This window comes from Melopsittacus undulatus, chromosome 6 (assembly GCF_012275295.1).
Source record: "Melopsittacus undulatus isolate bMelUnd1 chromosome 6, bMelUnd1.mat.Z, whole genome shotgun sequence".
Taxonomy (NCBI): Eukaryota; Metazoa; Chordata; class Aves; order Psittaciformes; family Psittaculidae; genus Melopsittacus; species Melopsittacus undulatus.
The window spans coordinates 67,309,146-67,337,033 of NC_047532.1; the positions used below are offsets into that span (position 1 = coordinate 67,309,146).

General features: G+C 43.2%; 1 protein-coding gene across 5 annotated transcripts; it reads right to left on the bottom strand.

Annotated features, from left to right (window-relative positions):
- Positions 1–9,025: 9,025 nt before the first annotated feature.
- Positions 9,026–26,826, bottom strand: IWS1 (interacts with SUPT6H, CTD assembly factor 1). Of its 5 annotated transcripts, none has more exons than XM_034064018.1 (15): positions 26,628–26,826; positions 25,933–26,048; positions 18,408–19,119; positions 17,597–17,798; positions 17,301–17,358; positions 16,890–16,990; positions 15,986–16,136; positions 15,227–15,309; positions 14,813–14,942; positions 13,527–13,644; positions 12,651–12,762; positions 12,398–12,454; positions 12,061–12,172; positions 10,410–10,458; positions 9,026–9,543 (listed from the first exon to the last, which is right to left on the bottom strand). In XM_034064018.1, exons 1-15 carry the CDS (start codon positions 26,659–26,661, stop codon positions 9,533–9,535), a joined length of 2,046 nt encoding a protein of 681 aa, XP_033919909.1. In that variant the 5' UTR covers positions 26,662–26,826; the 3' UTR covers positions 9,026–9,532. The 5 variants fall into 5 exon arrangements, with proteins under 5 accessions (XP_033919909.1, XP_033919908.1, XP_033919907.1 ...); XM_034064017.1 differs by having other exon boundaries at positions 9,026–9,549; XM_034064016.1 differs by lacking the exon at positions 10,410–10,458.
- Between the last annotated feature and the right edge of the window lie 1,062 nt (positions 26,827–27,888).

Below are 27,888 nucleotides of genomic sequence, written 5' to 3' on the forward strand. Positions count from 1 at the left end.
GAATGAGCACAGGGATGTTGTCCGGGAAGTTAGGGACCAGGTTAGGAAAGCTAAAGGCAAGTTAGAGGTAAACTTGGCTTGGGATGTTAAAGATAACAGGAAGGGATTCTATAGGTATGTAGAGGATAAAAAACAGAGTAGGGACAAAGTAGGCCCCCTCCGGAAGCTTTCAGGATAACTGGCTACACAGGACTTGGAGAAGGCTGAGATTCTGAATGGCTTCTTTGCCTCGGTCTTCACTGGCAAAGGCTCTGACCACACCACCCGAGTCTTGGAAGGCAGACACAGGGACTGTGAGAATGAAGACCTTGGGCCCACTGTACGAGAGGATCTGGTTCGAGATCTTCTTAAGAACCTGAATGTACACAAGTCCATGGGACCTGATGAAATCCATCCGTGGGTCCTGAAGGAGCTGGCGAATGAAGTTGCAAAACCACTGGCCAACATATTTGAAAAATCATGGCAGTCAAGTGAAGTTCCTGATGACTGGAAAAAGGGAAATATAACCCCCATTTTCAAGAAGGGGAAAATGGATGACCCAGGGAATTACAGACCAGTCAGTCTCACTTCTGTGCCTGGCAAAATCTGGGAGCAGCTTCTCCTGGAATGCATGCTGGGGCACATGAAAAACAACAAGGTGCTTGGTGACAGCCAGCATGGCTGCACTAGGGGGAAATCCTGTCTGACCAATTTGGTGGCCTTCTGTGATGGGGCTATGGACCTGATGGACAGGGATGGAGCAGTTGATGTCATCTACCTGGACTTGTGCAAAGCATTCGACACTGTCCCACATGACATCCTTGTCTCTAAATTGGACTGTCATCAATATGATAGGTGGACCACTCAGTGGATAAAGAACTGGCTGGATGGCCGCACACAAAGAGTTCTGGTCAATGGTTCAATGTCCGGCTGGAGACCAGTAACGAGTGGTGTCCCTCAGGAATCGGTGTTGGGACCAGTCTTGTTTAACATCTTTGTCGCTGACATGGACAGTGGGGACTGAGTGTGCCCTCAGCAAGTTTGACGATGACACCAAGCTGTGTGGTTTTGTTGATACGCTAGAGGGAAGGAATGCCATCCAGAGGGACCTTGACACACTTGTGAGGTGGGCTGATGTCAACCTCATGAAATTTAACCATGCCAAGTGCAAGGTCCTACACCTGGGTCAGAGCAATTCCAGGCACAACTACAGGTTGGGCAAAAAGGAAATTCATGGTAGTCCTGCGGAGAAGGACTTTGGGGTGTTGGTCAATGAGAAAATGAACATGAGCCGGCTTCAGTGTGTGCTCACAGCCCAGAAAGCCAACTGTATCCTGGGCTGCATCAAAAGGAGCGTGACCAGCAGGTCGAAGGAGGTGATCCTGCCCCTCTACTCTGATCTTGTGAGACCCCACTTGGAATATTGTGTGCAGTTCTGGTGTTCTCAACATAAAAAGGACATGGTACTGTTGGAACAAGTCCAGAGGAGGCCACGAGGATGATCAGGGGACTGGAGCACCTCCTATATGAAGACAGGCTGAGAAAGTTGGGGCCGTTCAGCCTGGAGAAGAGAAGGGTGCATGGAGACCTCATAGCAGCCTTCCAGTATCTGAAGGGAGCCTACAGGGATGCTGGGGAGGGACTATTCATTAGGGACTGTAGTGATAGGACAAGGAGTAACAGGTTGAAACTTAAACAGCAGAGGTTTAAATTGGATATAAGGGAGAAATTCTTTACTGTGAGGGTGGTGAGGTACTGGAATGGGTTGCCCAGGGAGGCTGTGAATGCTCCATCCCTGGCAGTGTTCAAGGCCAGGTTGGATGAAGCCTTGGGTGATATGGTTTAGTGTGAGGTGTCCCTGCCCATAGCAGGGGGGGGTGTGTCCTAGGTTCAGCAGTAGCAGTCATTTTTTCTCCTTGGTAGCTGGTGCAGTGCTGTGTTTTGACTTTCAGGCTGGGAACAGTGCTGATAACACATATGTTTTGAGTTACTGCTCAAATGTTTACTCTGATCAAGGACTTTGTGTGTCTTATGCTCTGCCAGGGAAGGAGGGTAGGCCAGGAGGAAGCAGAGACAGGACACACAATCCAAGCTGGCCAAGGAGGTATTCCATACCACAGCACGTCATGCCTGGGGAGGTAACTGGGAGTTGGCCGGAAGGGCTCAGGTTAGCTCTCTTCCGGGTCAGGCTCGTTTCTGCAAGTGGTATTGTATTCTCTCTCCTTGTTTATTTCCTCTATCATTGTTTTTATTGGTGGTAGCAGCAGTGATTTGTGTTGTACCTTAGTTACTGGACTGTTTTTATCTCAACCTGTGGGAGTTGCATTCCTTCGGTTCTCCTCCCCATTTCTCCAGGAGCGGGAACGGGGAGGGGGTGTATGTGGTGAGAGGGAGACTGAGGTGGGGTTTTAAACCACGACAGGGTGGAACTAGATGGTCTTAAAGTCCTTTCCAACCCTAACTATTCTATGATTCTAAATAGCAGAAAACATCAGAAACCAGAGCAGAAGCTTTATGTTTTCCATATACATTGTGGCCTGGGTCCTCAGCTGCAATCGAGCAGCATAATTTCCAAAACTCAACTGCTCTGCACTCTCCAGGAATCCAGCCATGTGTGACAGCTTCATTTTACTACAGCTGCATGACAATTTGCCTAAAATGTGAATTTTCAAGTTGCAGTCAGCTTGGTCCGCCCCACACATGCACGTGAAAACCCCCCAGGGCTACATGACTTACACAGTGCCCCTGCCAGATCCAAAACCTCCTAAGAAAGGGTAGGTTGCAGATGATGATGATCTGTCACCTGCAAAGTAATACCAGCATGTTTAGAGACCAGTTTCTTATCACTGGGTATTACCACAGGACAAGCTTTTCATTATTTACCCACCCAACCCAGATTAATTTGTGCTCAGGCATTTAGCCATTATGTGTCTTTATGAGTCTCAGATACTGGGCTACACAGGATTGTGCTTTCAGGGCCATTTGAAGGCTTATTTAAATAACACCCTCACTACACCATTAAAACCAGTTTGGTTTCAGTGTAGTTATCTTGCCAACGGTACAAGTAGGTGCTATACAGTCTAATTCTAAAAAAAAAAATTCTCTCCCTTTTGCCACCTGAAACACAGGCAGGGCTCAGGTTCACCTCCAGGGGCTATAAGCGATTTAGTCCCCAATTTATACAAACTGAATTCTAAATAATTCAGATGAGGACATGATGCTGCAGTCCCTGTTTGTGTCAAACAGGATACACTCAGGTGAACACCACCACTGATTTTAACGGTCTAACTGTACACAGGAAATAAATAAATAAGTAAGTAGGAAGCTTTACAAAATGAGAAAGTATTTTTTGTGATTCTGGATTATAAAACACTACCATGCTTAACATTCTTGGCTGAGCCATCCAGCCCAAAAACAGTTCTGTTGACAGAGAATGCCAGAACTCAGTGTTGGCAGGGCCCTCTGGAGATCACCCAGTCCAACCCCTGCCAAGGCAGGGCCATTCAGAGCAGGGCACACAGGTACATGCCCATGGTGGGTTTGGGTGGCTCCAGAGAGGGAGATTCCACAACCCCCTGGGCAGCCTGTGCCAGGGCTCTGACACCCTCACGTAAAGAAGTTCTTCCTCATGTTGAGGTGACACTTGTCCTGTGTTAGTTTACAGCCACTGCTCCTCAGTCCTGCTCAGGGAAGAAGCACACTGACAGCCAAACAGCCTGTGAGTTGGAGCAATGTCCCTGAAGTCAGCAATTGTGATAGAACAAGTCCCACCTCTCAGGCACAGAAAGGACCCCTCAGGGACCAGCCTCAGTGTTAAGTTCTGCAGGTTCTGCAGAATAAAGGAAGTTCACACTTAGCCCTCTGAGCTGAGATCAGACATACCCTATCAATCTATTGTTTCATTTGTGGGAAAAGATAGTTGTTTAGACCCTGTCCTGCAGGCGAAAAAGGGTACTAGGACAAGAGATAGCAGAGTTCACTCACAGAGCTTCAGGTTAGATTCAAAGTGTGAGGGGGTTGTAGCTGGGTTTGAGCTAGTGGGGCATTGTTCTAGTACTAATAAAGACCAGAAGGCCTCCCGCCTCCCAGGAGTGCCATCAGCGTGCTTTGCTCATTCCCTCAATGCCTGTACACCAATGCACGCAGCATGGGGAATAAACAGGAGGAGTTAGAAGTCTGTGTGCGGTCTAAAGGTTATGACCTAGTGGCAATTACAGAGACATGGTGGGACAGCTCACGTGACTGGAATGTGGTCATGGATGGCTGTGTCCTTTTTAGGAAAGATAGGTCAGCAAAGCGAGGTGGTGGAGTTGCTCTTTATGTAAGAGAGCAACTAGAATGTATTGAGTTCTGTCCAGGGGCAGATGAGGAGAAAGTGGAATGTCTGTGGGTACGAATTAAGGGACAGGCTGGTACAGGTGATACAGTTGTGGGAGTCTATTATAGACCTCCTGATCAGGACAAAGGAGTTGATGAGGCTTTCTACAGGCAACTGGAAGTAGCCTCGCGACTACATGCCTTAGTCCTCATGGGGAATTTTAACTACCCTGATATTTGCTGGTAGACTCACACACCCAATCATTCACAGTCTAGGAGGTTCCTCCAGTGCATTGATGATAAATTCTTAATGCAAATGGTGGACAAACCAACTAGGAGAGGAGCGCTGCTAGATTTAGTACTCACCAACAAGGAGGGTTTGGTTGAAGTGGTGATGGTCAATGGTAGCCTTGGCTGCAGTGACCATGAGATGGTGGAGTTTAGGATCCTGTGTGGGAGGAATAGAATACCTAGCAAGGCCACAGTTCTGGATTTCCGAAGGGCCAACTTTGGCCTGTTCAATCAACTGCTAAGGGAAGTCTCATGGGAAAGGGTACTAGGTGGTAAAGGGGTTCATGATAGTTGGTCAGCATTCAAGGACCACTTCTTCCAAGCTCAGGATCAGAGCATCCCAATGAGTAGGAAATCAAGTAAGGGATCTAGGAGACCAGCGTGGTTAAACAAGGAGCTGCTGGGCAAACTCAAGTGGAAAAAGAGAATCTATGGATTACGGAAGGAGGGCCTGGCCCTTGGGAGGAGTTGTTAGAGGATGTAGGGAGGCAATTAGGACAGCTAAGGCCTCCTTGGAAATTAATCTTGCTAGTCGTGTTAAGGACAATAGAAAGGGCTTCTTCAAATACATAGCAAATAAAACTAACACAAGAGGCAATATAGGCCCACTGTTAAATGAGGTGGGTGCTCTGGAGACAGAGGATACAAAGAAGGCAGAGGTGCTGAATGCTTTCTTTGCCTCTGTCTTTACTCCTGCAGACTCTCCCCAGGGGCCCCAGATTCCTGTTAGCCCCAGAAGGAGTCAGGACAAAGGAGGAGTTTGCTTTGGTAGATGAGGATTGGGTTAGGGATCAGCTATGCAACATGGACATCTATAAGTCAATGGGTCCGGATGGAATGCACCCATGGGTGCTGAGGGAGCTGGTGGAGGTCATTGCTAGGCCACTCTCCATCATCTTTGGTAAGTCATGGGAAACGGGAGAGGTGCCTGAGGATTGGAGGATGGCAAATGTCACACCAGTCTATAAGAAGGGCAAGAAGGAGGACCTGGGTAATTATAGACCAGTCAGCCTTACCTCCGTCCCTGGAAAGGTGATGGAACAACTTATTCTTGACTCCATCTCTAGGCATATCAAGGATGAGGGGGTCATTAAGAACAGCCAACATGGTTTTATGAAGGGGAAGTCATGTTTGACCAACCTTAAGCCTTCTATGAGGAAGTGACTAGGTGGAGGGATGATGGTAGAGTGGTAGATGTGGTTTTTCTTGATTTCAGTAAGGCATTTGATACTGTCTCCCACAGCATCCTCATAGATAAGCTAAGGAAGTGTGGGCTTGATGATCAGGTAGTGAGGTGGATCAAGAACTGATTGAAAGGAAGAAGGCAGAGAGTTGTGGTCAATGGGGCAGAATCTAGCTGGAGGTCTGTGACTAGTGGAGTCCCTCAGGGGTCGGTGCTGGGACCAGTGCTGTTTAATATTTACATCAACGACCTGGATGAGGGAACTGAGTGTACCCTCAGCAAATTCGCTGATGACACTAAACTGGGAGGAGTGGCTGACACACCAGAAGGCTGTACTGCCATTCAGCAACACCTGGACAGGCTGGAGACTTGGGCAGGGAGAAACTTGATGAAATTCAACAAAGGCAAGTGTAGAGTCTTGCATCTGGGGAAGAACAACCCCATGTACCAGTACAGGTTGGGGGTTGACCTGCTGGAAAGGAGTGAAGGGGAAAGGGACCTGGGGGTCCTGGTGGATAGGAGGATGACCATGAGCCAGCAATGTGCCCTTGTGGCCAAGAAGGCAAATGGCATCCTAGGGTGCATTAGAAAGGGTGTGGTTAGTAGGTCAAGAGAGGTTCTCCTCCCCCTCTACTCTGCCTTGGTGAGGCTGCATCTGGAATATTTATCCAGTTCTGGGCCCCTCAGTTCAAGAAGGACAGGGAATTGCTTGAAAGAGTCCAGCGCAGAGCCACAAAGATGATGAAGGGAGTGGAACACCTCCCTTATGAGAAGAGGCTGAGGGAGCTGGGTCTCTTTAGCTTGGAGGAGACTGAGGGGTGACCTCATCAGTGTTTACAAATATGTAAAGGGTGGGTGTCAGGATGATGGAGCTAGACTTTTTTCAGTGATATCCAGTGGTAGGACAAGGGGCAATGGGTGTAAACTGGAGCATAGGAGGTTCCACGTTAACATCAGGAAGAACTTCTTTACTGTAAGAGTGACAGAGCACTGGAACAGGTTGCCCAGGGGGGTTGTGGAGTCTCCTACGTTGGAGATATTCAAGGCCCACCTGGACAAGTTCCTGTGTGATGTACTCTAGGTTACCCTGCTCTTGCAGGGGGGTTGGACTAGATGATCTTTTGAGGTCCCTTCCAACCCTTGGGATTCTGTGATACCTGGTTAGACTCTGCCTTGCCAAACTCATAGCTGCAGTTACTTGAACAGACACTGGAGAACCAGATTATAACCTAATAAAGTTGCAGCTAAATTGCAGTGCCTTTACATTAAAGTTCAATCCAATTTCTTCTGAAGTGGATGTGAGACTTCCTGATGGGCCCTGCACATCATAGTCATACATGGAATCACTGGATGGTTTAGCTTAGAAGGGACCTTATAACTCCTCCAGTTCTAACCCCCTGCATTGGGCAGGGACACCTTGCACTAGAGCAGGTTGCTCCAAGCCCTGTCCAACCTGGCCTTGAACACTGCCAGGGATGGGGCAGCCACAGCTTCTCTGGGTACCCCATGCCAGCGCCTCAGCACCCTCACAGGGAAGAACTTACTAAGACCTCATCTCAGTCTCCCCTCTGGCAGGTTAAAGCCATCCCCCTTGGCCTGTCCCTACAGGGCCTTGTCCAAAGCCCCGCAGGTTTCTTATAGCCCTTTAGGCACTGGAGCTGCTCTAAGGTCTCCAGCCCTCACAACATCTCTGTGCCTCTGAGAATTTTCTTGCTCAGTCTTCAGCTTGCTCTGACCCTCTGGGTGGCTGGAGGCTGCCTGGCAATGGGCAGTGCTCACTACAGCATGCAGTGTTCATCTTGGTAGAAGAATGGCAGCAGGCAGAAATGAAATGGGTTTTGAAGCTCGTGAAGATGCTGGCAGATTGCTGCCAGGCTTCCTGGTGGACGTTTTATGATGTCAGATGCTCTCCTGGGCTGGTGCACACAATGCTCGTCCCTCCAGATTGCTTTGGTGATGTTTCTGAGCCTTCAGAAACTTAGACCTACAGGAATGCTTCTGTCTGAAGCTAGTGTTAGTAAACCATCCTAGTTTTCACTTCCCCAGGAGTGCCCTCTTCTGCCTTTGATGAGAGCATCTCTGATGTAAGCACCTTTGATGTAAGCCACGTTTTTTTGGTGAGAGATTTCACACTTTCCACCGACCACTTTTTGCAGCCAGCTGCCCTGGCTCAGGACTTGGTAGCAGGGATCATTTAAAGTGTGATAGCTACAGCAAATGGAAAACCCCAGACAAGAAAACTGGTGTAAGCAGCAGCATCAAAGTTCAGAGGTTTGGATGCATGTTCTGCACTCAGTGTTTGTGTCCTGCCTGAGCAGCCACCTTTAGCACACTGCAGCAGGTCCACTTTGCACTTTCAAGTGATCTGTTTGTACAAGTTCATTCAGTGCTTGTGCAGGGTGTCAAACTGGCTGTGTCCAGCTCTGCCATCAGTTCATAGAATTAGAATAATGTAGGAGATGCCAATGCAAGGTGTCTGTGCTAGCTGTGTCCTGCAGCTGTTGGGGAGGGCAGTGTGCCCTGCTGAGGGCAGGATGTGGTCATGCCTGGTAGGAGATACCTGCTGCTTTCCTTACACCTGAACCCTCATCACTTGGAAAGCATGAAGCTGATGTTGTACAGACTTGGCTTCCGTGGAATTTGGGAAGTCCGAAAGAGTGTGTGACCTATTGTAAGAGGTTTAAGTTGCACGTACTCGACAGCTTGGTGGATGGAAAGGGCTGCTCAGGAAAGCAGTGGAACCACTGTCCATGGAAGTGTTTTAAAACCATGTAGATGCAACCCTTAGTGACACAGTTTAGGGTTTATGGTGTTTTTTGTTTAGCTGCAGAGAACAGGTGATGCTAGGCTATTAATTCCAATGGCAAGAAACTGTAATTAAAGCCCTCACATGACCACCAGGGCCAGTACTTCAAGGAAACACCTCTTCAGATTTAAGAGCAGCCCCAAAGCACCAGAACTACCAAAAATAAAGTCTGGGGGGAGAGTGCAGCAACTAGACACCAAACCCAAACCCTTGAAACTCTTAGCATCCTAAAACCACACACCTGATGTCAGTTCCTGTATCATAAACATACCTGGAAAGAGCAGGTGCAGTTGTCTTCCAGCTCTGCTTTGTCTTGAGCCTTCCATTATGCTTTCATGAACAATGAAACCCACTGAATAGAAGATACCCAGTACAGCTTATCAAAAACAAGATATAGGATCAGACCAACTGATTGATAAAGCTCTGAATAAAAAGGACACAGACAGCAGTAAACAGAAAATTAACAATTATCAGCTTTTCCACACACCAGGTGGTCTGCAAATACATTCCCTTGAGCAATCAATCGAGAGGTGCGCCCCCCCCCCCAAAAAAAAATAAACCAACAGAAGATGTTTTATTGTCTCAAGTGTTGCAATACAACAAATACAAGATCTGTACAAAGGACACAATAGAGCAAGTTTAAATACAATCAGGAGAAAGAAGTCCCCATATTCACAGTCCTTGGACATCATCATACACCAGAACCTGAACCAATTTCAAGATTCACTAAAAAAAAACCCCCCAAAAAACCCAAACAAGCTGTTAAAAAAATGTAAAGGTCTCCAAAGAGTCTGTGGGTGTACTGTCTTACAGCAGAGGTCATAGGGTATTCTGTGAAGGGTCACAATGGCATCTTATTGCCCTCAATGCTGATTTTCACTGCATGGGCAGATCTGCTTTTTTTCCTGATATCTGTGAATTTCCGCATCTGTTTGTCCAGTCGACTCACCCCTTTCTTAGAGGTCCCCTGGAACTTAAAAAATATATCATTAAATAATAAAACCTAATAATTACCACTGGAAAAAAGCAGACGTCCCAGAGGTTCAAGAGAAGCGAAGTGATGCATGCGAGGGTAAACCTGCAGGAGGGAGCGGTGAAGCCATTGGCTCCAAACAGTTGTGTGTGCGTGCACACATCTCCTCCCCACAAAGTGGAGAAAAGGTTCCCCCAGTTTACACGCTGCATGTATCATAGAATCACAGACCGGTTTGGGTTGGAAGGGACTGTAAGGACCATGTCATTCCAACCCCCTGCCACAAAAACATCACACAGAAAAGCTTTCACATCCATTACAGGGATTAATAACCATGTTTGTTAGTTGTTCACATGCCAGGTGAATATACAGTTTGGAATAGTTTTGTATCTCTGTCAGCTGGAGCTCAGTGTCAGAAACACACTGCACCACAGTATCTCACATACAGGCTTCTGGGGGTGGGAGAGAGATCTTTAGGCATGAATGTGCTTCAATTAAAGCAGACTGATTTGATCTATTGATTACAAACTACAACTGATTTTAAAGGTGTTGCTTATTAGTACTTATAAAACAAGAGATTCTTGGGAAAAATGGGGTTTAGTGGAAGCAAAAGAAATGCCTAAGCTGACCACACAAGCTATTAGAGGAGTTATTGCATTTTATCCCTCTATTTTAACTGCAAATGAGAAACTGAGATGACAAAGCGGTTATTTTTCACAGATTAAATACAGTGATTCTATTAAAGAAATGCCACAGAAGACAAATAGCAAAGGACTTTCCAAACCACAGCCATTACTTCCTAGAAAGCAATTTCCCCTAACTAGACAACGGAAACAATAAATGATGAAAACGTCACACACCTTTTAAGTTTGTGAGAAACAGAGATATCCAGAACATGCTGTTTAATATCTGACCAAAAAAAAAAAATCTATCAGAAACTGAACTTCTTGCTCCCATCACTGAGGAAGATGTGCTCCTGACATACTGATTTTAAATAAACTGTATTCCTTAAACTGTTCACTATTCATTGAAATTATACCTGGATTGTCACAGTGACTTTAAAGAAATTATCTATTTTTTAAAAACAGGTATGAAGCTTAAATTCAGCTTTGTGCTAACCTTTTCCTGTCGCTATCAGTTTGTGGCAGCCCTGCTCACAGAACTGAAATGCAGACCAGAAACCGTCAAAACACTTCCCACACTGATGCACGTCATTGATCCGTCTTCCCTTCACGCTGCATTCATAGCAGGGATTGTTCTTCCCCTGCTCTGCAGAGGCATCACACTCTGCCTCCTGCCAGACTCTTCTAAAACCTTGCATCATTCAACTTCCTTGAAAGAGCAGATGTGAAAAGTATCTTACTTTGGGCCCACAAACGTCACCCACAGATACTGGTATGCAGTGACGTGAGGTGCTACGCTAAAGGCCAAAATTCCTGTGTTTTAGTTCAGGTGAACCTGGAGAACCTAATTATGTCACAACAGCACTCAAAACCACACATGGTGCAAATCTACTTTGGAGTACTTGTATTTTCACTGATCACCTGTCATTTGGGTACCCTGAAGCTGTCGAGGCAGGCATCATGGCAGATGTTATGTGCTGCAGCCTATTTTTTCCTGTACAGGTTACCTTTTAGGTCACAGTACAAACCTAAGAGAATATGTGGAGAGTTTCCAAGTTTAATGAGTTAGGGTGTACACACTCCTTTCCTGTATGTGCAAACTGCGAACAGCTGAAGCACATGCACTGTTCACACCTCCCTTGAGGGATACCTCTCAAACTTGGGGAAGGCAGTGTGTCATGGCTACAGAGGCATCCTGTTGCCTTCAATGCTGAACTTGATGGCCCGATGCACTTTGCTGAGTCGTTTCTGTTCAGCAAACCGTCTCTTGTGTTTTTCCAAGCGACTAATACCTCTCTTAATAGTCCCGGGCTAGAAACAATATCTCAATTAATGCACAAAAGGAGAGAGAACAGCAGAAAGCACAGTAATTATTACTTCTTCCATTTATGTGTGTTCTACCATGTACTCCCCTTTGAAATTAAACTGTACAAGGTAGATGGATGAACCAAATAAAGCAAAGGCCTCTACTGAAGATGGTAATGTTTACCAAAACTTCAAAGCTTTCCCAAACGAGAATATCATCAGAAGAACATGACACAAAAACTGGGAGAGGTATCAAAGTATCAGCGACATAAAACTGGAGCTTTAATTCAAAATGCTCTAAAACCAGAGGCCTGTAATCAGATTCTCAAGCTAGAGGGAAATTCTGGAAGTGTTAACATGAAAATCTCTTTTTGGTTAGAGAATCAAAGATATCCATGTGAAAGTATTTGGTGAGCTGAAAACAGCCTGCTTGATAGTAGGACTTACTGTCTACCCAGATTAGAAGAGGCACTTAAGCCGACTACTGAACTGTACAGTAACCATGACAGTAAGGTGACAAGATTCCCAGGCTTAGTCAGAGACAGCTTAGGCACAGAGTGACAAGGAGAATGACGATGCTTACCCTGGAGGACTCCATCTCCACATTCCACTTTGGCCTGACCACATAGTCCTTGTTAGAGGGCATTGGCACCCTTGCACGTGCACAGAACCCAGGATCACCGGGTCTAAGAGCCCTGCGGAAAAAGATGTGTTAAAGAAACAAACCTCAGACAGAATTACAAGCGATACAGCACGCTCTACCTCTGAAACACAACACATAACCAGTGCCTCTAAAGCCTCAAAACCAACTGCGGGTAACTACCACCAAAATACTTCTTTTCTAACCAAATTTCATTAATTAAATAAATAATTAAAATAAACAAATAAACAAAAAATAATTTTATAAATAAAAAACATACTTTTCCTCTCCAGTGAGCACTTTCTCCAGGTCCCTGCGGGGAGTCTGACCACCAGAGCTGCAAGAAAAATATTTTATAGGCACATACACATACAGAAGAACAGTGATTTGAAACGACAGTTAAGTGGGGTAGAAGAAAAGACAGAGGTTGTAACTTGTTATCCTTTTATTTCCTCACTATTTACACACGGCTTTGATTTTCTTGATAGAGTCTTAGGCAGAAAGGATTTCATGTTTCTGCCTGCTACTCCTACCTGCTCAACCTCCTTCGCTGCGGCATCTGCTCCAGATCTCTCTGTTCCCTCTCTTCTCTTGTCATGCCTTTGTAGTTTGAGGTAAGGCCAAAGATAGGTCGAGACCATTCATCTATTAAAAAGAATAAAATCTGTTAAACACTAGGCCACCAAAGTTTACCTCCAAACCACTCTGGTGCCCAAGTACAGCTTTCAAAGTTTATGGCAAGTATTTATGCTTCCTTTCAAACAAACACTGATTGCTGAGCCCTTAATATTTCAATGACATCCAGCCATGTGGACGGTAAGAAAGAGCCTTCATCCATAAATTCTCCTGCTGTTGCCTGCTCTTTTAGAATCTGAGCACTTAGGATCCTGAAGTGTCAGGAACCCCTGCACACCACAGCAAGTGCTATTTTAGAAATATGCAAAATAGTTTCTGAAGAACATTAACAAGCTTATAATTAGTTTGCAGTCCTTCAGGACGGGATGCACTACACATGCACTACAGCTGTTCAAGAAGTAAACTTTCTGTCACCCAAGATCTCTCTGAAGTCCATAGAACAAAAAGTCTTCTGAGCACCTTCCTATTGTTCAAGCGTCTATCTACATGAGGTTTGGACAACTAGCAAAGACAGAGCCTGGACAAAATAAGTGCCATCCTCTCATTCAAAACAATAATGAAACGAACAGGAAAAAAGGATGTGCAGAATTTAATGTAACAGCATTTGTTAAGAGCCCTACAAACAAAGAAATTAAACAGATTAGTGAGATTCTTGTATTGCAGAATTAGTTCTACTACAGATGGTAACAAAACCCATGCAATAGAAAGACTGATGCTGAAATAAAATAATGAGTGAAATCTCACTGACACAAAGCAAAGGGAGGTTTACGTACTGATTAGCTTCCCTGCCATATCCTTGTTAGGTCTCGACTCTTTGGGGTGTTTGTAGAGGTACATCACAGCTCTTCCAATGCCACTGTGCTTCAGGGTCTCTTGGCTCACACTGGGCAGCTGCAAGATAAAAGTCAGAAAACAGCAAGAAATTATGTCTGAACATTAATGGTGTCATTGAACTTTGCAAACACAGACCAAAAACCATTTTCACAATAAGCTTGAAAAAATAGCCTTTTTCACTAGGAATGGGTTAGAGAACCAAACACAAAATCCAAGAAATTTGCCATAACATTATTGGGCTTTATACATAAAATCAAGGTTCCCAGAACTATTTGCTCCAAATGCTCTTTTGCTTATATTACACAAAAATTCAGTTACGGTCTTCAAAGCACTTGTATAAAGATATGGCATTTTATAAAGATAAAAACTGACATGGAAAAAGCATTCAAGTAATCAGTTTAGCTACAAAGGCTAAGAGTCTACACTGAGTATGATGGGCTTTCTAGTGCACTGCACACTTTAAGAAGCCAGAGAAGAGAACCGACCACAAGAGAGTAAAACTCAGGGACAGCAAATGATTGTTCACTAAACTTTACACATAAATCTGAAATAGGTAGGGCCAAATAATATAAACTCAGGCAGAACTCCTGCAAATTCCTAGCAAGGAGAAATGTATTTCTAGAGCATCAGTCACATAAAGCCAGCTAGTGGTGCTGCAAGGAACATTTTGTTTCTACTTCACTATTAAGACTATGCCACGCTTATTTTATGAACATAGAAAAGACAAATTCAAATGACCAACCACAATGAATGAGCACCAAGAACGTATCAAGAAACCAGAAATGCCATAGCACATTACTCCCCAAGAGAGGGAGTGTGTAGTTAACCTGAGACTCTCAGAAATGTCTTCCGGCCTGCTGGTAGCAGAGCTATTAGTATTGTGGTGAACATGGGTAACATTTTCATAACAACCATTAGGTGCCTGAAGCTGTCTAGTCAACTTTTTGTTGGACCTAGTCAAATATTGTTTTGTGCTAGACAGCACATCTATAATCCAACACCCATTAAAATGATGCAGCTTTTAAAGAAACACATCTGTTTTGCAGTTTGCTTCCTTGTGTATTTCCCTGCACACTGGTAGCAGCTACAGTACATTTATCATAGAATCACAGAACCAGCTAGGTTAGAAAAGACCTTAAAGATCAGCAAGTATTTTCCTAAAGCACACAACTGTAACACCACGGAGAAGCCACAAATGAAGTATGGTTAAAAGTCAGTTTCAAACCTCTTGCAGGATCTTCAGAAGCTCCTCTCGTATCTTTAATGCTGGGAGACTTCGGTCTGGAAGGGGAGAAAGCCACTCTTTGATGGCAGACATAACACCACTATCGATGAAAGTTTCTTTGAGGTCCTGCCTAGGAAATTTCAAATAAAGAGAAGCCAGAAAGTCATGTAACACATCAAACCCTTAAAATGTGAAGTTCCTTCAGCAAGACTGTGCACTTGAGTTTGTTTCATGTTAAATTAACAGGCAAAACTACATAGAACTTCAGGTTTTTGAGGCCACCTCACTCCAGCATTTACTGGGAAAAAGAATGTTTCACTGCATGCTTAGTACAACCGCAGTGTCACTCCCCAAATTCTACCAAATTCCCAATATTCCCCAAGACGATAATTAACCAGGAGAATGACAACTCACTTTTTAAGATGCATAACTACAGTTGGTAGCAAAGTTAATTTCTTTAGTGCTGGTTTCTTTTGTGTATTCAGCTGTCGATCCTCCTGTAGGGAGTTAAAGAATCAGCGCAAGTTAATCAAAGAGGAAATCAGCAACTCTCATAGTTAATTATTTACAGGAAAGAGATTAGCTCATTAAATGAGAACTGCAACTTTGGCAGGATTGCACTAACCTTGTGCCCTGCTTCAACTTCCTACAGTCCCAAAACACATTATATTATGACTCCTCTTAAAGAAGGGTCTCCACCTTAGTCAACATTCTCCTTAAAAACATGGTATTTGGAGATTCCCCCTAAAATTAATTATTTCTCTTTTTTCCCTCAGTTCATGATTTAGGTTGATTGCAGTAAACTGGAGTAGTCCTCCATGCTAGCTATGCACAAATAACCTAGAAACTTTGTTAGTAAAATCTAACCTGAACAACAGAAAAACAGCTAACCAAAACACTGGGATGCAAGAAAATATCTTTTCACTTTGGCTAAGAATGTAATTGGATAACCTAGAGGTTTATCATGAAGCACAGTGCACGTAACACGAAAGCACACATGTGTGCATCATGTGCTAAAACAAAGTCTGGGTTTCAAAGTGATTATTATCCAAGGACATAATGTCACTATCTGTTCAGTACTTGGGTTCCCCTATCAGAGACCCATTACAATCAACAGATTTCCTGTAGAATGGAACTGGATTTTATGGTGTCTTTGGAGCCTAGATAACTCACCTCAGCGGCTTCATTCATCTTCACAATCATAGCACTGACTACATCATCCGCATCGCTAATGAAAGTTCCACCATCACGGTTTCGTCTACGCTTGCCACTCATACTCTTCTTTCGTTGCAGCATCATGTCAAAATCTGACATGAAGTCCATACTGAAATGCAAGAAGAAAGTTTGCTGATGGTCAGAAAAGGGTTGATCTTTCTGTCTTTGTAAGAAATAATGTTGTATTTCTGTAACCAGCCTTTCAAAACTTCTCCAATAAATCTGACAGCAATATGTCTCGATGTCCCTGAAAGATAATTAGTTATCCTCAGTATAGAAACTGGGAAACTAGCAAAGGGCTTCAGTGGCTCCAAGATGCCCTCAGAAGTCTGCAAGACCTGGATGAAATAGCTAATGACATGCATATATGTAATATCCAGGGTTCAAAATGTGCCAAAGTTGTCACTGAAGCTGACAAGGGTTTAGCTTTCCTACACCTGCAACACACTGCACTGATGCTACTGAAACAAACGGAAAGGAAAACAGGACACATGCTAATGGCAAGTCTTGCCATACCTTATCCCTTATACCAGCAGAGAAACACACTTGACTCCAGTGTTGTACTGTCAGAAGCAGAATTAGATGCTTGCTTGATTAGACATTACTTTCACTCAGGTTTTGATGTGAACCATCAAATACTGTTCTCTGAAGCAGCAGCATAGGTAATCTGCTTTGTACTGTCAAGTGACCAAACTATTAGTTGAGAGAGAACCTTCTGACATAGTTTCTGAGAAGACGCTCTATGCAGAAACATAGACCCATGCCTTTCTAAACTACAAAGTCTAGCCAGCCTTTGAAAGACACCTTTCACTAAAATCTTGCACTTGTTATTAGCAAAGGAGTACATAAGATATTGACTTACTGCTTCCCTCTTTTGATGTTATCATCAGAGTCTGATTCATCTGCTGTTTCCTTCATGTCTGCATCACCCTTCTCTTCCTCCAAATCTTCCTGGTTAAAACCCTGATGGGTAAAGACAGTGAAAATCAGCATACGGATTAAGACTGAGCACCTACTCAGGCACCCTGACACCAGTACTTAAAAAGCTTCAGATAAGCATGCAGAAAATCTGAAGAGGAACACAGACTTCCTAATTCCACCTGTGACTTTCACAACAGTAACTCTCCAAACATAACATTTGTAAATGTTATTTAACCCAATCACTACCTCATTGAGTCCAGCAGGTACAAAGCTTCTCCTGTGATACAGCATACACATTCCCATGAAGATCAGATCTAGCAAGTGAAAAAAAGATATCTACAGTAACACTTACTGTGAATTCCTCTTCTTCCTCATCACCAGATTCTCCAAAAATATCTGCAATCAGGTTCCTGTGAAGGTAACAGCAACATTTATCTATTTAGACTGCAACATTACATGTGTACTTTCTGCAACATTTCCGATGACTGTGGAGATCCACTTTTCATTCTACCACCTACTACTGACATTCCACTTGACACCACCAATGAAGGTGGACAAGCATTCTCAGGTTGGGATTCATCCATTCTCCACTCACAATCAGTCTTACTTTTGCAACCCTGATGGAATTCATACCCCAGAAGCACTTACTCTTGTTCATTTCCAGATTCACTGTCACTGCCAAATAGATCTTTCTCCTCTTTTTTCTTCCCAGCATTCTCTTTTCTTTCTTCTTCTTCTTCTTCCTCCTCACTATCTGATAAAATATTTTTCTTCCTTTTGTCAGATTTCTCTGAAGCAGCATCACTATCTGATTCTTCAACATCAGAAAGGATTCGTACTTTTTTAGCAGCTGCCAACAGAAAGATTCATTACTACATGTCCTAGTAACAGAGGTGACAACTGGTACTCTCAAGAACTATTCTCGCAAATTTGATCTGGACAAGAAGGAAGCTGATCAGCATTCCAACACAAAAGCATTGCCACCTCTTAACAAACATATCCATTCTAAAATGTTTCATTTCATCAGTAACTGCAGTTTCCATATACCATACCTATCCACAAAAACTTGTCATTTCAAAACTGATTCTCATCCAAAGTATATGAATGGAAAACAAACCCAAAGCAAATGTACCCAAAAAACACAGGAAAAAAATCAGTAAAGAGTCTCTAACAAAGTACAGAAACAACTAACAGAATGATCAATGCAACAGATGCCAGTACAAAGGAAGATCACTGCAACTTCTGTTAGACCTACTTACTACTCAAAAGCATTAGATACACATTCACACAGACATGCAGTTAGAACAACAGCCTCTACAAATGAAGTTGTGCTCTAACCCCAAGTTTCCTTTATGGTTTATCTATTTATACAAATCTATATTAATCTTAAATGCCTTCTTCACATAAAACCATGCTACTTGTCACATCACATTTATATTTTCACACTATAGTTCCTTACGTGTTTTCTCGTCATCCTCACTGTCAGAAAGGATAGCGGTTTTCCTCTTCACTGTCTTCTCCTCCTCTTTCTCTTCTTCATCACTGTCAGACATTTTTCGTCTCTTAGGAATTTCCTCTTCACTGTCAGAGCCCTGAAATCCTTCCCTTACGTGTTCATTATCTGAATGATGAGAATCATTCTGCACCTCCTCCTTCCTGTCCTCCACATCACTATCCTCAGACTCCATTTCTTGTTTGTGTCTGGAAACATCCTCGCTCTCTGAGTCGCTAGCAGGCTGTTTGCGGAGCTCCTCACTCTCCGAGTCACTGGCTGGCTGCTTGTGCAGCTCCTCACTCTCAGAGTCACTGGCTGGCTGCTTGTGCAGCTCCTCGCTGTCCGAGTCACTGGCCGGCTGCTTGTGTGATTCCTCATTTTCAAAGTCACTACTGTGATCTCTGTGAGGCTCTCCATTATCAGAGTCACTTGCTCGATGATTTAAGGCATCTTCATTTTCAGAGTCACTTATATGCCTATTTGGATGGTCCTCAGTGTCAGAATCACTATCTTTCCCTCCGTGAGCTGCTTCATTATCAGAATCACTTACATTGTGATTTGGAGGCTCTTCATTATCTGAGTCACTGTCTTTTTGCCTCGGGACATCTTCATTTTCAGAGTCTGTCATGTGGGGCTCTCCCATTCGCCCATCATCTTCTCCATCACTGTGTTCATTCTGAAAGAGAAAAATAACTCAGGCAACTAAGCAAAAAAAACCTTAAGTATGCAAAAAACGTTCTGAATTTTTGCTTGTCTTTCCTCCAATTTCATTACCCAAGGTACTGCAAAGTAAAATATTTTCTGCACAGAAACAATCATGAGACAATCTGCATCAAAGCACTGTCAAATATTTCAGATCAAGAAAACTGTTTAGGCTGTCCACCCGGCAGCTCAAGCATATGCTGAGAATGGTTAACAGAATTTAAAGAACACTCAAGCAAACATGTCTAAGAAGAATCCAGTTCCTCAAGGGTAAATGCCTAGTGCTTTTATTTTAAAAAGTCAGGTCTTCGAAGTTGTTTAGTTCAAATCCCCCGTAATAAGGCAAGAAACATGATGTCCCACTTGTCATTTTAAGATCTCAAAATGGACGGATTTGATACAAATTACATTTTACTGAAACTGCACAGGTATTGCTTTCTAATTGAAGCTCAAAAGAGCTTGCATCCTTTCCTTCTTTGCCAAGGAAACTTATTTAGGAAAATGTCAAGACCAAAAGCCTACCAAAAAAAGAGGAATAGTTTTAGTCAGACCTTCCAGGGTATTACTGTTAACTAGTTTTGTGTTTCAATGTTGTTTCAAAGAAAGAAACAACGGATTCAATGTTTCTCCCCATTAAGCTGATAGCTCTGGTGCCTGTTCAGACACCTGAGATAACCTATGCGGAAATACAGCAGTCTTCTTAAAACTCCAGAATTTAAACGCAATTCCTTCAGTCTTTTTCTACACAAAAAAGAATACTAAGCCAATGCTCCATTCCTGCAAAAACCTTCCACAAGCCACCTTTCAATATCATTACTGACAATGTCTTGTTTTATTTTTCCTACAACATCTAATTTCTACTCGGGGAAAAAAAAATAAGATCTCAATTGCATCTACCTGAGAAAACAGAACTTGAACACTTGCTTCATTAACTCAGTACACTTCTCACAGTCACAATAATCCCATTTGCAACTGAAAAGCACAATACTGTAAAAGAAACTTCCTTTCTACATGCTCAACTCCACTTTTCAACCAGGCTTTCCTCAGGGGTGATTTTGTCTCAGCTATAGACTCCTTCCACTAGCATATTTGCAAACTGAGTATTTACTGTCCTAGGAGCTACTTTAAGACCTGTATGCCCTGGAGCTTCTCGGTCTTTTTTATCAGCAATTTAAGTTCTTTGGAAAGATGGACAGGCTACTTATATTTTCTATTGTTAGAGCCATACAAAATAATGCAGGTGTATCTATCCTACAACAAACAATACTATTAATTGTTAAAATGTATGATTAAGAAGAGATTTTAAACAAAATAAATTTCAATTCTGTTTAGGAACTACTCCCTCCAGAATTATAATAAGTGTTAAATAACATGGCTTTCTAAAATTTTGGACCCTGGGCATTTATTCCCTTGGCTGGCACTCAATAAAGTAATAACTTCTAAATCAGTGCAAAATCACAAACAGAAGGTTATTGCACAATGGAAAAAAATTCAGACTACAGAATTTGAAAACACACACTTCAAAACAACTTCACTATTTCCATGTTACTTGATGCTGGCTACAAAAAAACTGCTGTGACAATGTGAGCAAGTTCTCTCTTACTGCTTGCCCCTGTCTCTAAAGCAATGCTATTATTTTAAATCATGCTGGCATTATTATTCAGTATTTCTCATTTCTTCTTACAGAAAGGAAACAGGGTTCTATTAAAACCTGAATGTGAAATTTTAAAGAATTGAAGACTAAGGAATTACAGAACTGAGGATGACCACACACACACTCAACTGCTCTCAGCTTGTTATGAGATTTACTTTTTCCTTACCAAAATATTAATTCAATGGCCCTCTGCTGCCCAGTACCTCTCAAGTAAACTAACCACATGTATATGTTGTGTATTTTCTGACTGTATTATTTAAAGAAAACTGCAGCTGCAAAGAGAACAGGCAACAGATTTGACAGCAGTTTTATAGGTCAGGTCATTGAAAAGTACTGAAATGCAGAAGTCTACACTGAAAGTTATATTTCTAATAACATTAATTCTTTAATCCTTATTCTCCTACCATATAATTTTTAGTGGGTTGGTCTGTCATGTCTTGATTTCAGATGGCTATGTTGATAATTATGCTAGCAGTACTAAGGGATTTAACTACACAAAACCAAGGAAAACAATACAAATATTCTTGTTTAAACTATAAGGCTCATCACCTTCTAGAATGCCAGTCCAGAAAGTCTTCAATGAACAGGTAAACAAAACCAAAAAAATAACTGGAACTCAGGATTCTTAAATGTTTCTAAGGTCAGAAGAGTGGCTGCAGGTTATATATTCTCCTATGCAGAATGTATTACTAAATTAGGAAATTCCAGTGCAAAATACTTCATAAAGAAGTAATTACAACTATACAATATTATTACTGAAGCAGTTTACAATACACTGAATCTCCAATCTGTTACTGCAAACTGACAAACTCCTGAGAACAAAGATGTTTGTGGATGGAGAGCAGACACACATCCTAATAGCTCACACTGTCATTACACACTGGTCTACACTACAGAATCCCAGTGGTTATAGCAGTTGAACTCTGCTGTGATACAATCACCTATAGAAGAACCACTTAAGACGATACAGGTGCCCCTACATAGACTTGGCAGTCAGCACAATCTACTCTAGTCCTCAGTATGGAAAGCTCAACCAGAGCTAACCCAAAAAACACAGTTATATTGGTCAAGTCAGTGCCCTCTGCAGAAAGGTGACACACACTGCCTTACACTCAGCACATTAATATAACAGCACCTTCTAAAGCAGAGCTGACTTGCTCAGAGCCTGTAGAGAACAGACAGGTCCTGTCCACAGCCATCAGTGCAAAGGTCTTCTGAATACAATTAATGAAGCTCTGAATGTTTTGGTGTTTCCTTGATATAAAAAGTACATGCAACTTTACAGTAAGAGGACTTAAAATCTCTAGGAGAGTCTCACACCCCTTATTTTTTTACTAGTTCGTCTCTAAAAAGATGCTCTCAAAGAAGTCAAGGATGTAATTTTGGAGTTTTCTAGTTTTCCAAATATTTAATTAAAATAAAAGATCAGACATCCCCAAAAATAAGTAGGTCTCAGGTAATTGCTACTGCATTTTTCTCTAATTCCTTTGCTTTCTTTTCTTCCTCCTCTTTATCTATAAACATTTTAATAGAGATGTCCTTTTATTTAACTGAAAGAATTCTATAACATGAGGCTTTAGTACAGTATAAAATCACAAACATTAAAATCAAATTTACAGTGTTATTCTTCTACACAAAAATTTCAGTTAGCAAGTAGTTTATATGATCAACATGCAGCCACTTTTAAGAGGTACTACTTTGACACTTTACGAAGTTGAAGAAAATTGACCCATCCACTACTACCTCATGAATGACAACTGTTAAACTAAGGCATACATAACCATCACAGACAGTCACAGTCAAACCATAACTTAATTCATGAAGACAGCAACGACTTGGTGAAAGCATAAGGATCTAAGTCATTAAAGATTTCCATATGAGCCTGACTTGTAGAAACACTGTAAACATGATTTCATATTCATTACTGTACTAAACCTACGTGTTATCTAATTCTATTTGTTTAAAGCAGAACTGGTAAGGACATCAAGAAAAACATTTATAGATAAAGTGGGATTGGGGGAAGGAAAGCCAGAAAAGAATTGTGGAAAAGAAAAACCCACATACCTGAGACCTACATAAGTAATTCCTCAGGATTCCCCTTTTCTTTAAAGTTAAGAACCTGAAAAAAAAGTTTGAAAGTTTAAAACTTCAGTTCTTTACATCCGAGTTCTAAATTAGAGACGAAATAGTAATTAAATAGACTTAACTGATTAGGCAGTCTCAAAGGTTTTACTACCTTTGAGTGTCATTCCTCCCACATATTCCTAAAGATGAAGGAAATAAGAGGATGAGAGAATATTTAGGGTAAATAGTATGATAAATCGCTGAAAGCTACTCATTTCAGTGACAGCTGCTCCATATTACTGCATTTTGAATTTGATGTAGGGAAAATTAAGTATGTAAGACTTCATAACAAACCAAAATACTCAAATGCTTATGATTTAAGCTGAATGAAATAAAGCGCTAAGGTTTGAAGGTTCACATTTACTATTGGACAGAAAAGTATTTTAGTTTGGGGTTTTACTCTGATTAAATGTATTCTTTTATTGCATCTCTGGAGTATTTTATGTCCATAGAGATATTCAACAGCCATCATAGAACGAACCCTTTAAAATAATGCAGGCACATGAAGAAGATCATTTAAAACTGGTAACAGGTGATAGTACTTTCTGGTTATTTAAATCTGAAAAAGATATGCTCGAGACCTAAGTAACAGTCAGCTCCCTGGTCTTCAGATCATATTTCCAGCTGCTCTGCCATGGTACGTAAAATTAAAATCCCAGAGGAGTAGAGAAAAGTAAGGAACAATTACCAAGTTTTCATACACAGCAGAAAAAAGCTTAATATTACTGAAGCAGCAATGTAACTCTCCATGCACTCATTGCCTTTTTCCATTAAAACAGAATTACTAAATCCATTTGAAAGACAGTTGTTCCTCCCATGCTGAAAAATTTTCTCCCACACTGAAATCCTGATTGTCACAACAAGAAATGCTGCCTCACACCAAATCATTTTCTTCCACCTTTAAAAAAAAGTACCTTCAAACCTGCTTTACACTCGAATCATAGAATCATAGAATAGTTAGGGTTGGAAAGGACCTTAAGATCACCAAGCTCCAACCCCCCTGCCATGGGCAGGGACACCTCACACTAAACCATATCACCCAAGGCTCTGTCCAACATGGTCTTGAACACCACCAGGGATGGAGCATTCACAACCTCCCTGGACAACCCACTCCAGCACCTCACCATCCTCACAGTAAAGAATTTCTTCCTTATATCCAATCTAAACCTCCGCTGTTTAAGTTTTAACCCATTATCCCTTGTCCTATCACTACAGTCCCTAATGAATAGTCCCTCTCCAGCATCCCTGTAGGCTCCCTTCAGATATTGGAAGGCTGCTATGAGGTCTCCATGCAACCTTCTCTTCTCCAGGCTGAACAGCCCCAAATTTCTCAGCCTGTCTTCATATGGGAGGTGCTCCAGTCCCCTGATCATCCTCGTGGCCCTCCTCTGGACTTGTTCCAACAGTTCCATGTCCTTTTTATGTTGAGGACACCAGAACTGCACACAATACTCCAAGTGAGGTCTCACAGGAGCAGAGTAGAGAGGCAGGATCACCTCCTTCGACCTGCTGGTCATACTCCTTTTGAGAAAGAACTTCAATTTCATACAAATATAAAATCATCATCTACTTCCAACTCTGAGGGACGTAGGAATTCAATAAACGGGTGGAGAAAAAAAGACTGCACAGTTGAACACCAGCCTGCTACAGTGCGTCACATTATGCATTTTAAGCAATTTATAAAATATCTCACACTGAAAACCCAGTCAATTCTGATCTTTATGTAAGATACCACAAAATACGCAGAACAAAATAGCCCCAACTGCAGTTTTTGTGAGTATTAAAAAGTTCTCGATAACGTAACCCTCCTGGCAGAAGATATGTGTTCACAGTCCACAATTATTCCTTCTTAACAGAACCTGATATAATTCTATTTCAAGTCACAAAAAAAATATACTCAAAATGAACTCCAAAACTTTCTGAGCAATCTAAAGGGAACTTTCACTTTTATTGGAATCTCTTTTCAACCAAAAGTGTTAATCGAGAAGTTAAGCGACTCTCCCCCAAATGTAATACTGGATCAAAGCATTACAGCCCTTTTTATGGTCTAGGTTTCCAGAAGCAAGAAGCTCTTCAGAGGAATAGCAGATCCCACTGAGGGACCTGAACCTACTCCTGCTCCACACGGGACCTGCTCCTTTGTGAATGACAAGATAAAAACCATAGCATATAACAGACTTGAGAGTCTGCGCTCACAACTGAGAGGAAAGGTGGAAGATAGGAGCGCACTTATTCTTTGGTAAGGAAATCTATGCTTCCACAACGTGCGCGCTTATAGTACTGTGCAGAAATTGAGATAAAATTCTAAATTCCTCATAGAATAGTTAGGTTTGGAAAGGACCTTAAGATCATCTAGTTCCAACCCCCCTGCCATGGGCAGGGACACCTCACACTAAACCATATCACCCAAGGCTTCATCCAACCTGGTCTTGAACACTGCCAGGGATGGAGCATGCACAACTTCCTTGGGCAACCCATTCCAGTACCTCACCACCCTAACAGTAAAGAATTTCTTCCTTATATCCAACCAAAACTCCTCCCGTTTAAGTTTTAACCCATTACTCCTTGTCCTATCACTACAGTCCCTAATGAAGAGTCCCTCCCAAACATCCCTATAGCCCCCCTTCAGACACTGGAAGGCTTCTATGAGGTCTCCACGCAGCCTTCTCTTCTCCAGGCTGAACATATCTTCATACAGCTCATAAACCACTACTTAGAATTTCAAACACCAAAAGTTCATCTTCTTGCAACTGAGTATAACAATAGGAAACAAAACAGTGAATGCTATTACAGCAATTGAAAAGAAAAATATAAAGAGCCTATCCTACATATTGGCCAAGAGACTATGTGACACATTTCTTTCTGGAGGTTAACTTTTGCCAGACAGGACCCTTAGGAACAACCGAATAAACACGCAAGTCTTAATTAGGAGAAAATGCCTCTTTAAACAACAAGAAGATATTAATTTAGAAAAGAATAATCTTTATCTAGATAAAGTTCCAGCAGTACCTCTGAATGGTGCCCTACACTTCCATTCTCAGATTCAGAATGCTGCTCATTTGCTTCCTCTTCCACATCAGATCCTGAATCTCGTTCGTCTTGCACTGGAGTAGCTCCACCATCATCTACTCCGAAGTTAAAAAAAGAAAAATAAACCTCAGTGACATCTTCCAGTGTTTAAAAAGCACTCACAGTGATGATGAACAGGCAGTGCTACAGTCAGACTCTCGTTCTAACAGACTCTCGTTCTCTAATGCAGGGAAACTGGGAAGGTCTGGCACACACCTACCACAGAAACCCCCCTAAAAATACCACAAAATTACTCAGAATAAGCACGCCAGCAGCGACTGACCAGAACACCGAACTAATACCAAGGCTGTGCTGCGATCACGACAGCGGTGCTGGTCCCCCGATGTCACCCGACCCCTCCAAAGCCAACTGCACACTACCGCCGGGGCGGAGGCGGCGCGGCGCGGCCCGGCGCACCCTCTGTGCGGCGGCCGCCGAGCCGGGGTACCGGGCACGGCTCCGCCGCCTCTAACGCCACACCACGGTGAGCACAAACGGCCGCTGCAGCTGGCAGCGGCCGCCGGGCAGACGGCGCAGGGTGATATCCCCGTGGTGCTCGCCGTGCACAGCACCCTCCCTCCCAGGGCCCAGCACCCCGGGCGTCCCTCCCGCGGGGGACGCTCCCGCACCGCTACCTGACTGGTCCCCGCCGTAGTACTCGCTCTCCATGGCGAGCCGCCGGCTCAGCCTCCCCGCCCTGGCCCCGCAGGCTGGCAGCGGGGCGAAGCCCCCAGCGCAGTGCTCGCCGCTAGAGCCCGCCGCCGCCTTTAGCCGCCTTCAGCCGCCTTCCGCCGCCCGCGGAGGCTCAGGCCCAAGATGGCGCCTCTCCGCCGAACGGCCAGCCACCGCCGCTACGCATGCGCGAGAAACGACCGTCCCCTTTCCCCGCGAGACCCTGGGGCTAGGGACGGATCTCGCGAGGCTTCAGCGGAGATGGGCCGCCAGGGGGCACTGCGCGGCGGCGGGTGGGGGGTCACACACTATTAACCTGCCTTATTATAGGGTGTGATTACCTGCAGCAAACAGGAAAGATGGGGTTTTCCCAGTCCCTAACCATGGGTTTGCATTGTTTTCTAGGAAACAGGTTCTTTTTAGCTCGGTAACTAAAGTGCTAGGGGAATGGAAGGAGCCTTTGATCAAAAACACAAGGCTGCTTTGAGCCCATGTTGACGTGGGAGATCAGCAGCTGTACAGGAGTGAAAATGGGTGTTTCCATGTGTGGGACATGTGGGAGCTTCCAAGAGACTAAAACCTCAGGAAATGTTATATCACTGCTTAAACCCGCAGCCATGAACCACACGAGAGTGACTCTCCATCTCCCTTTGCCTGGTGAGAGGCACAATGCTTCCCATGCTGATAAAGGATGTGAGATCAGGAGTTCCATCTCCTGCCATGGATAGGAAAGATTTTACCCTTTAAGTAACAGGGGATTTTCTCTGCTCCCTGCAAATCAAGTTAGAATTAATGTGAGTCTCTACAAGAAGGCAGCAGGGTAAAAACCAGAGTCCAGGCTGATTCGGAGAAAACTCCAGGAACAAACTCGTTTCAAGTTGACAAGCAGGTATTCTTTATTGCGGCGCCGGGAGACACGGGGGATAGCTCCTCCTAACGTCTCTCCGTATTGCTCTGCAGGCCATCCTTATATGGTCACCGGGCATATTACGTCATTTCCAGAAAGTTTCCCGCATTCATACAAAAATGTGATGGTGGTCTTTAAGGGTCGTGTACTTTTCCCAGCTTAATTAACATTACAGACATAGCAATCATCCTGCCCTTCTACTTATCAGCTAGTTTAACTGCTCCCATCCTGGCCATCAGCTAGTCCCAGATACTCCCCACCCCCAGGTCCTGTTCTTCCATTTTGCTTTTCTCACACCTTTTGTACTAAGGTTCTGA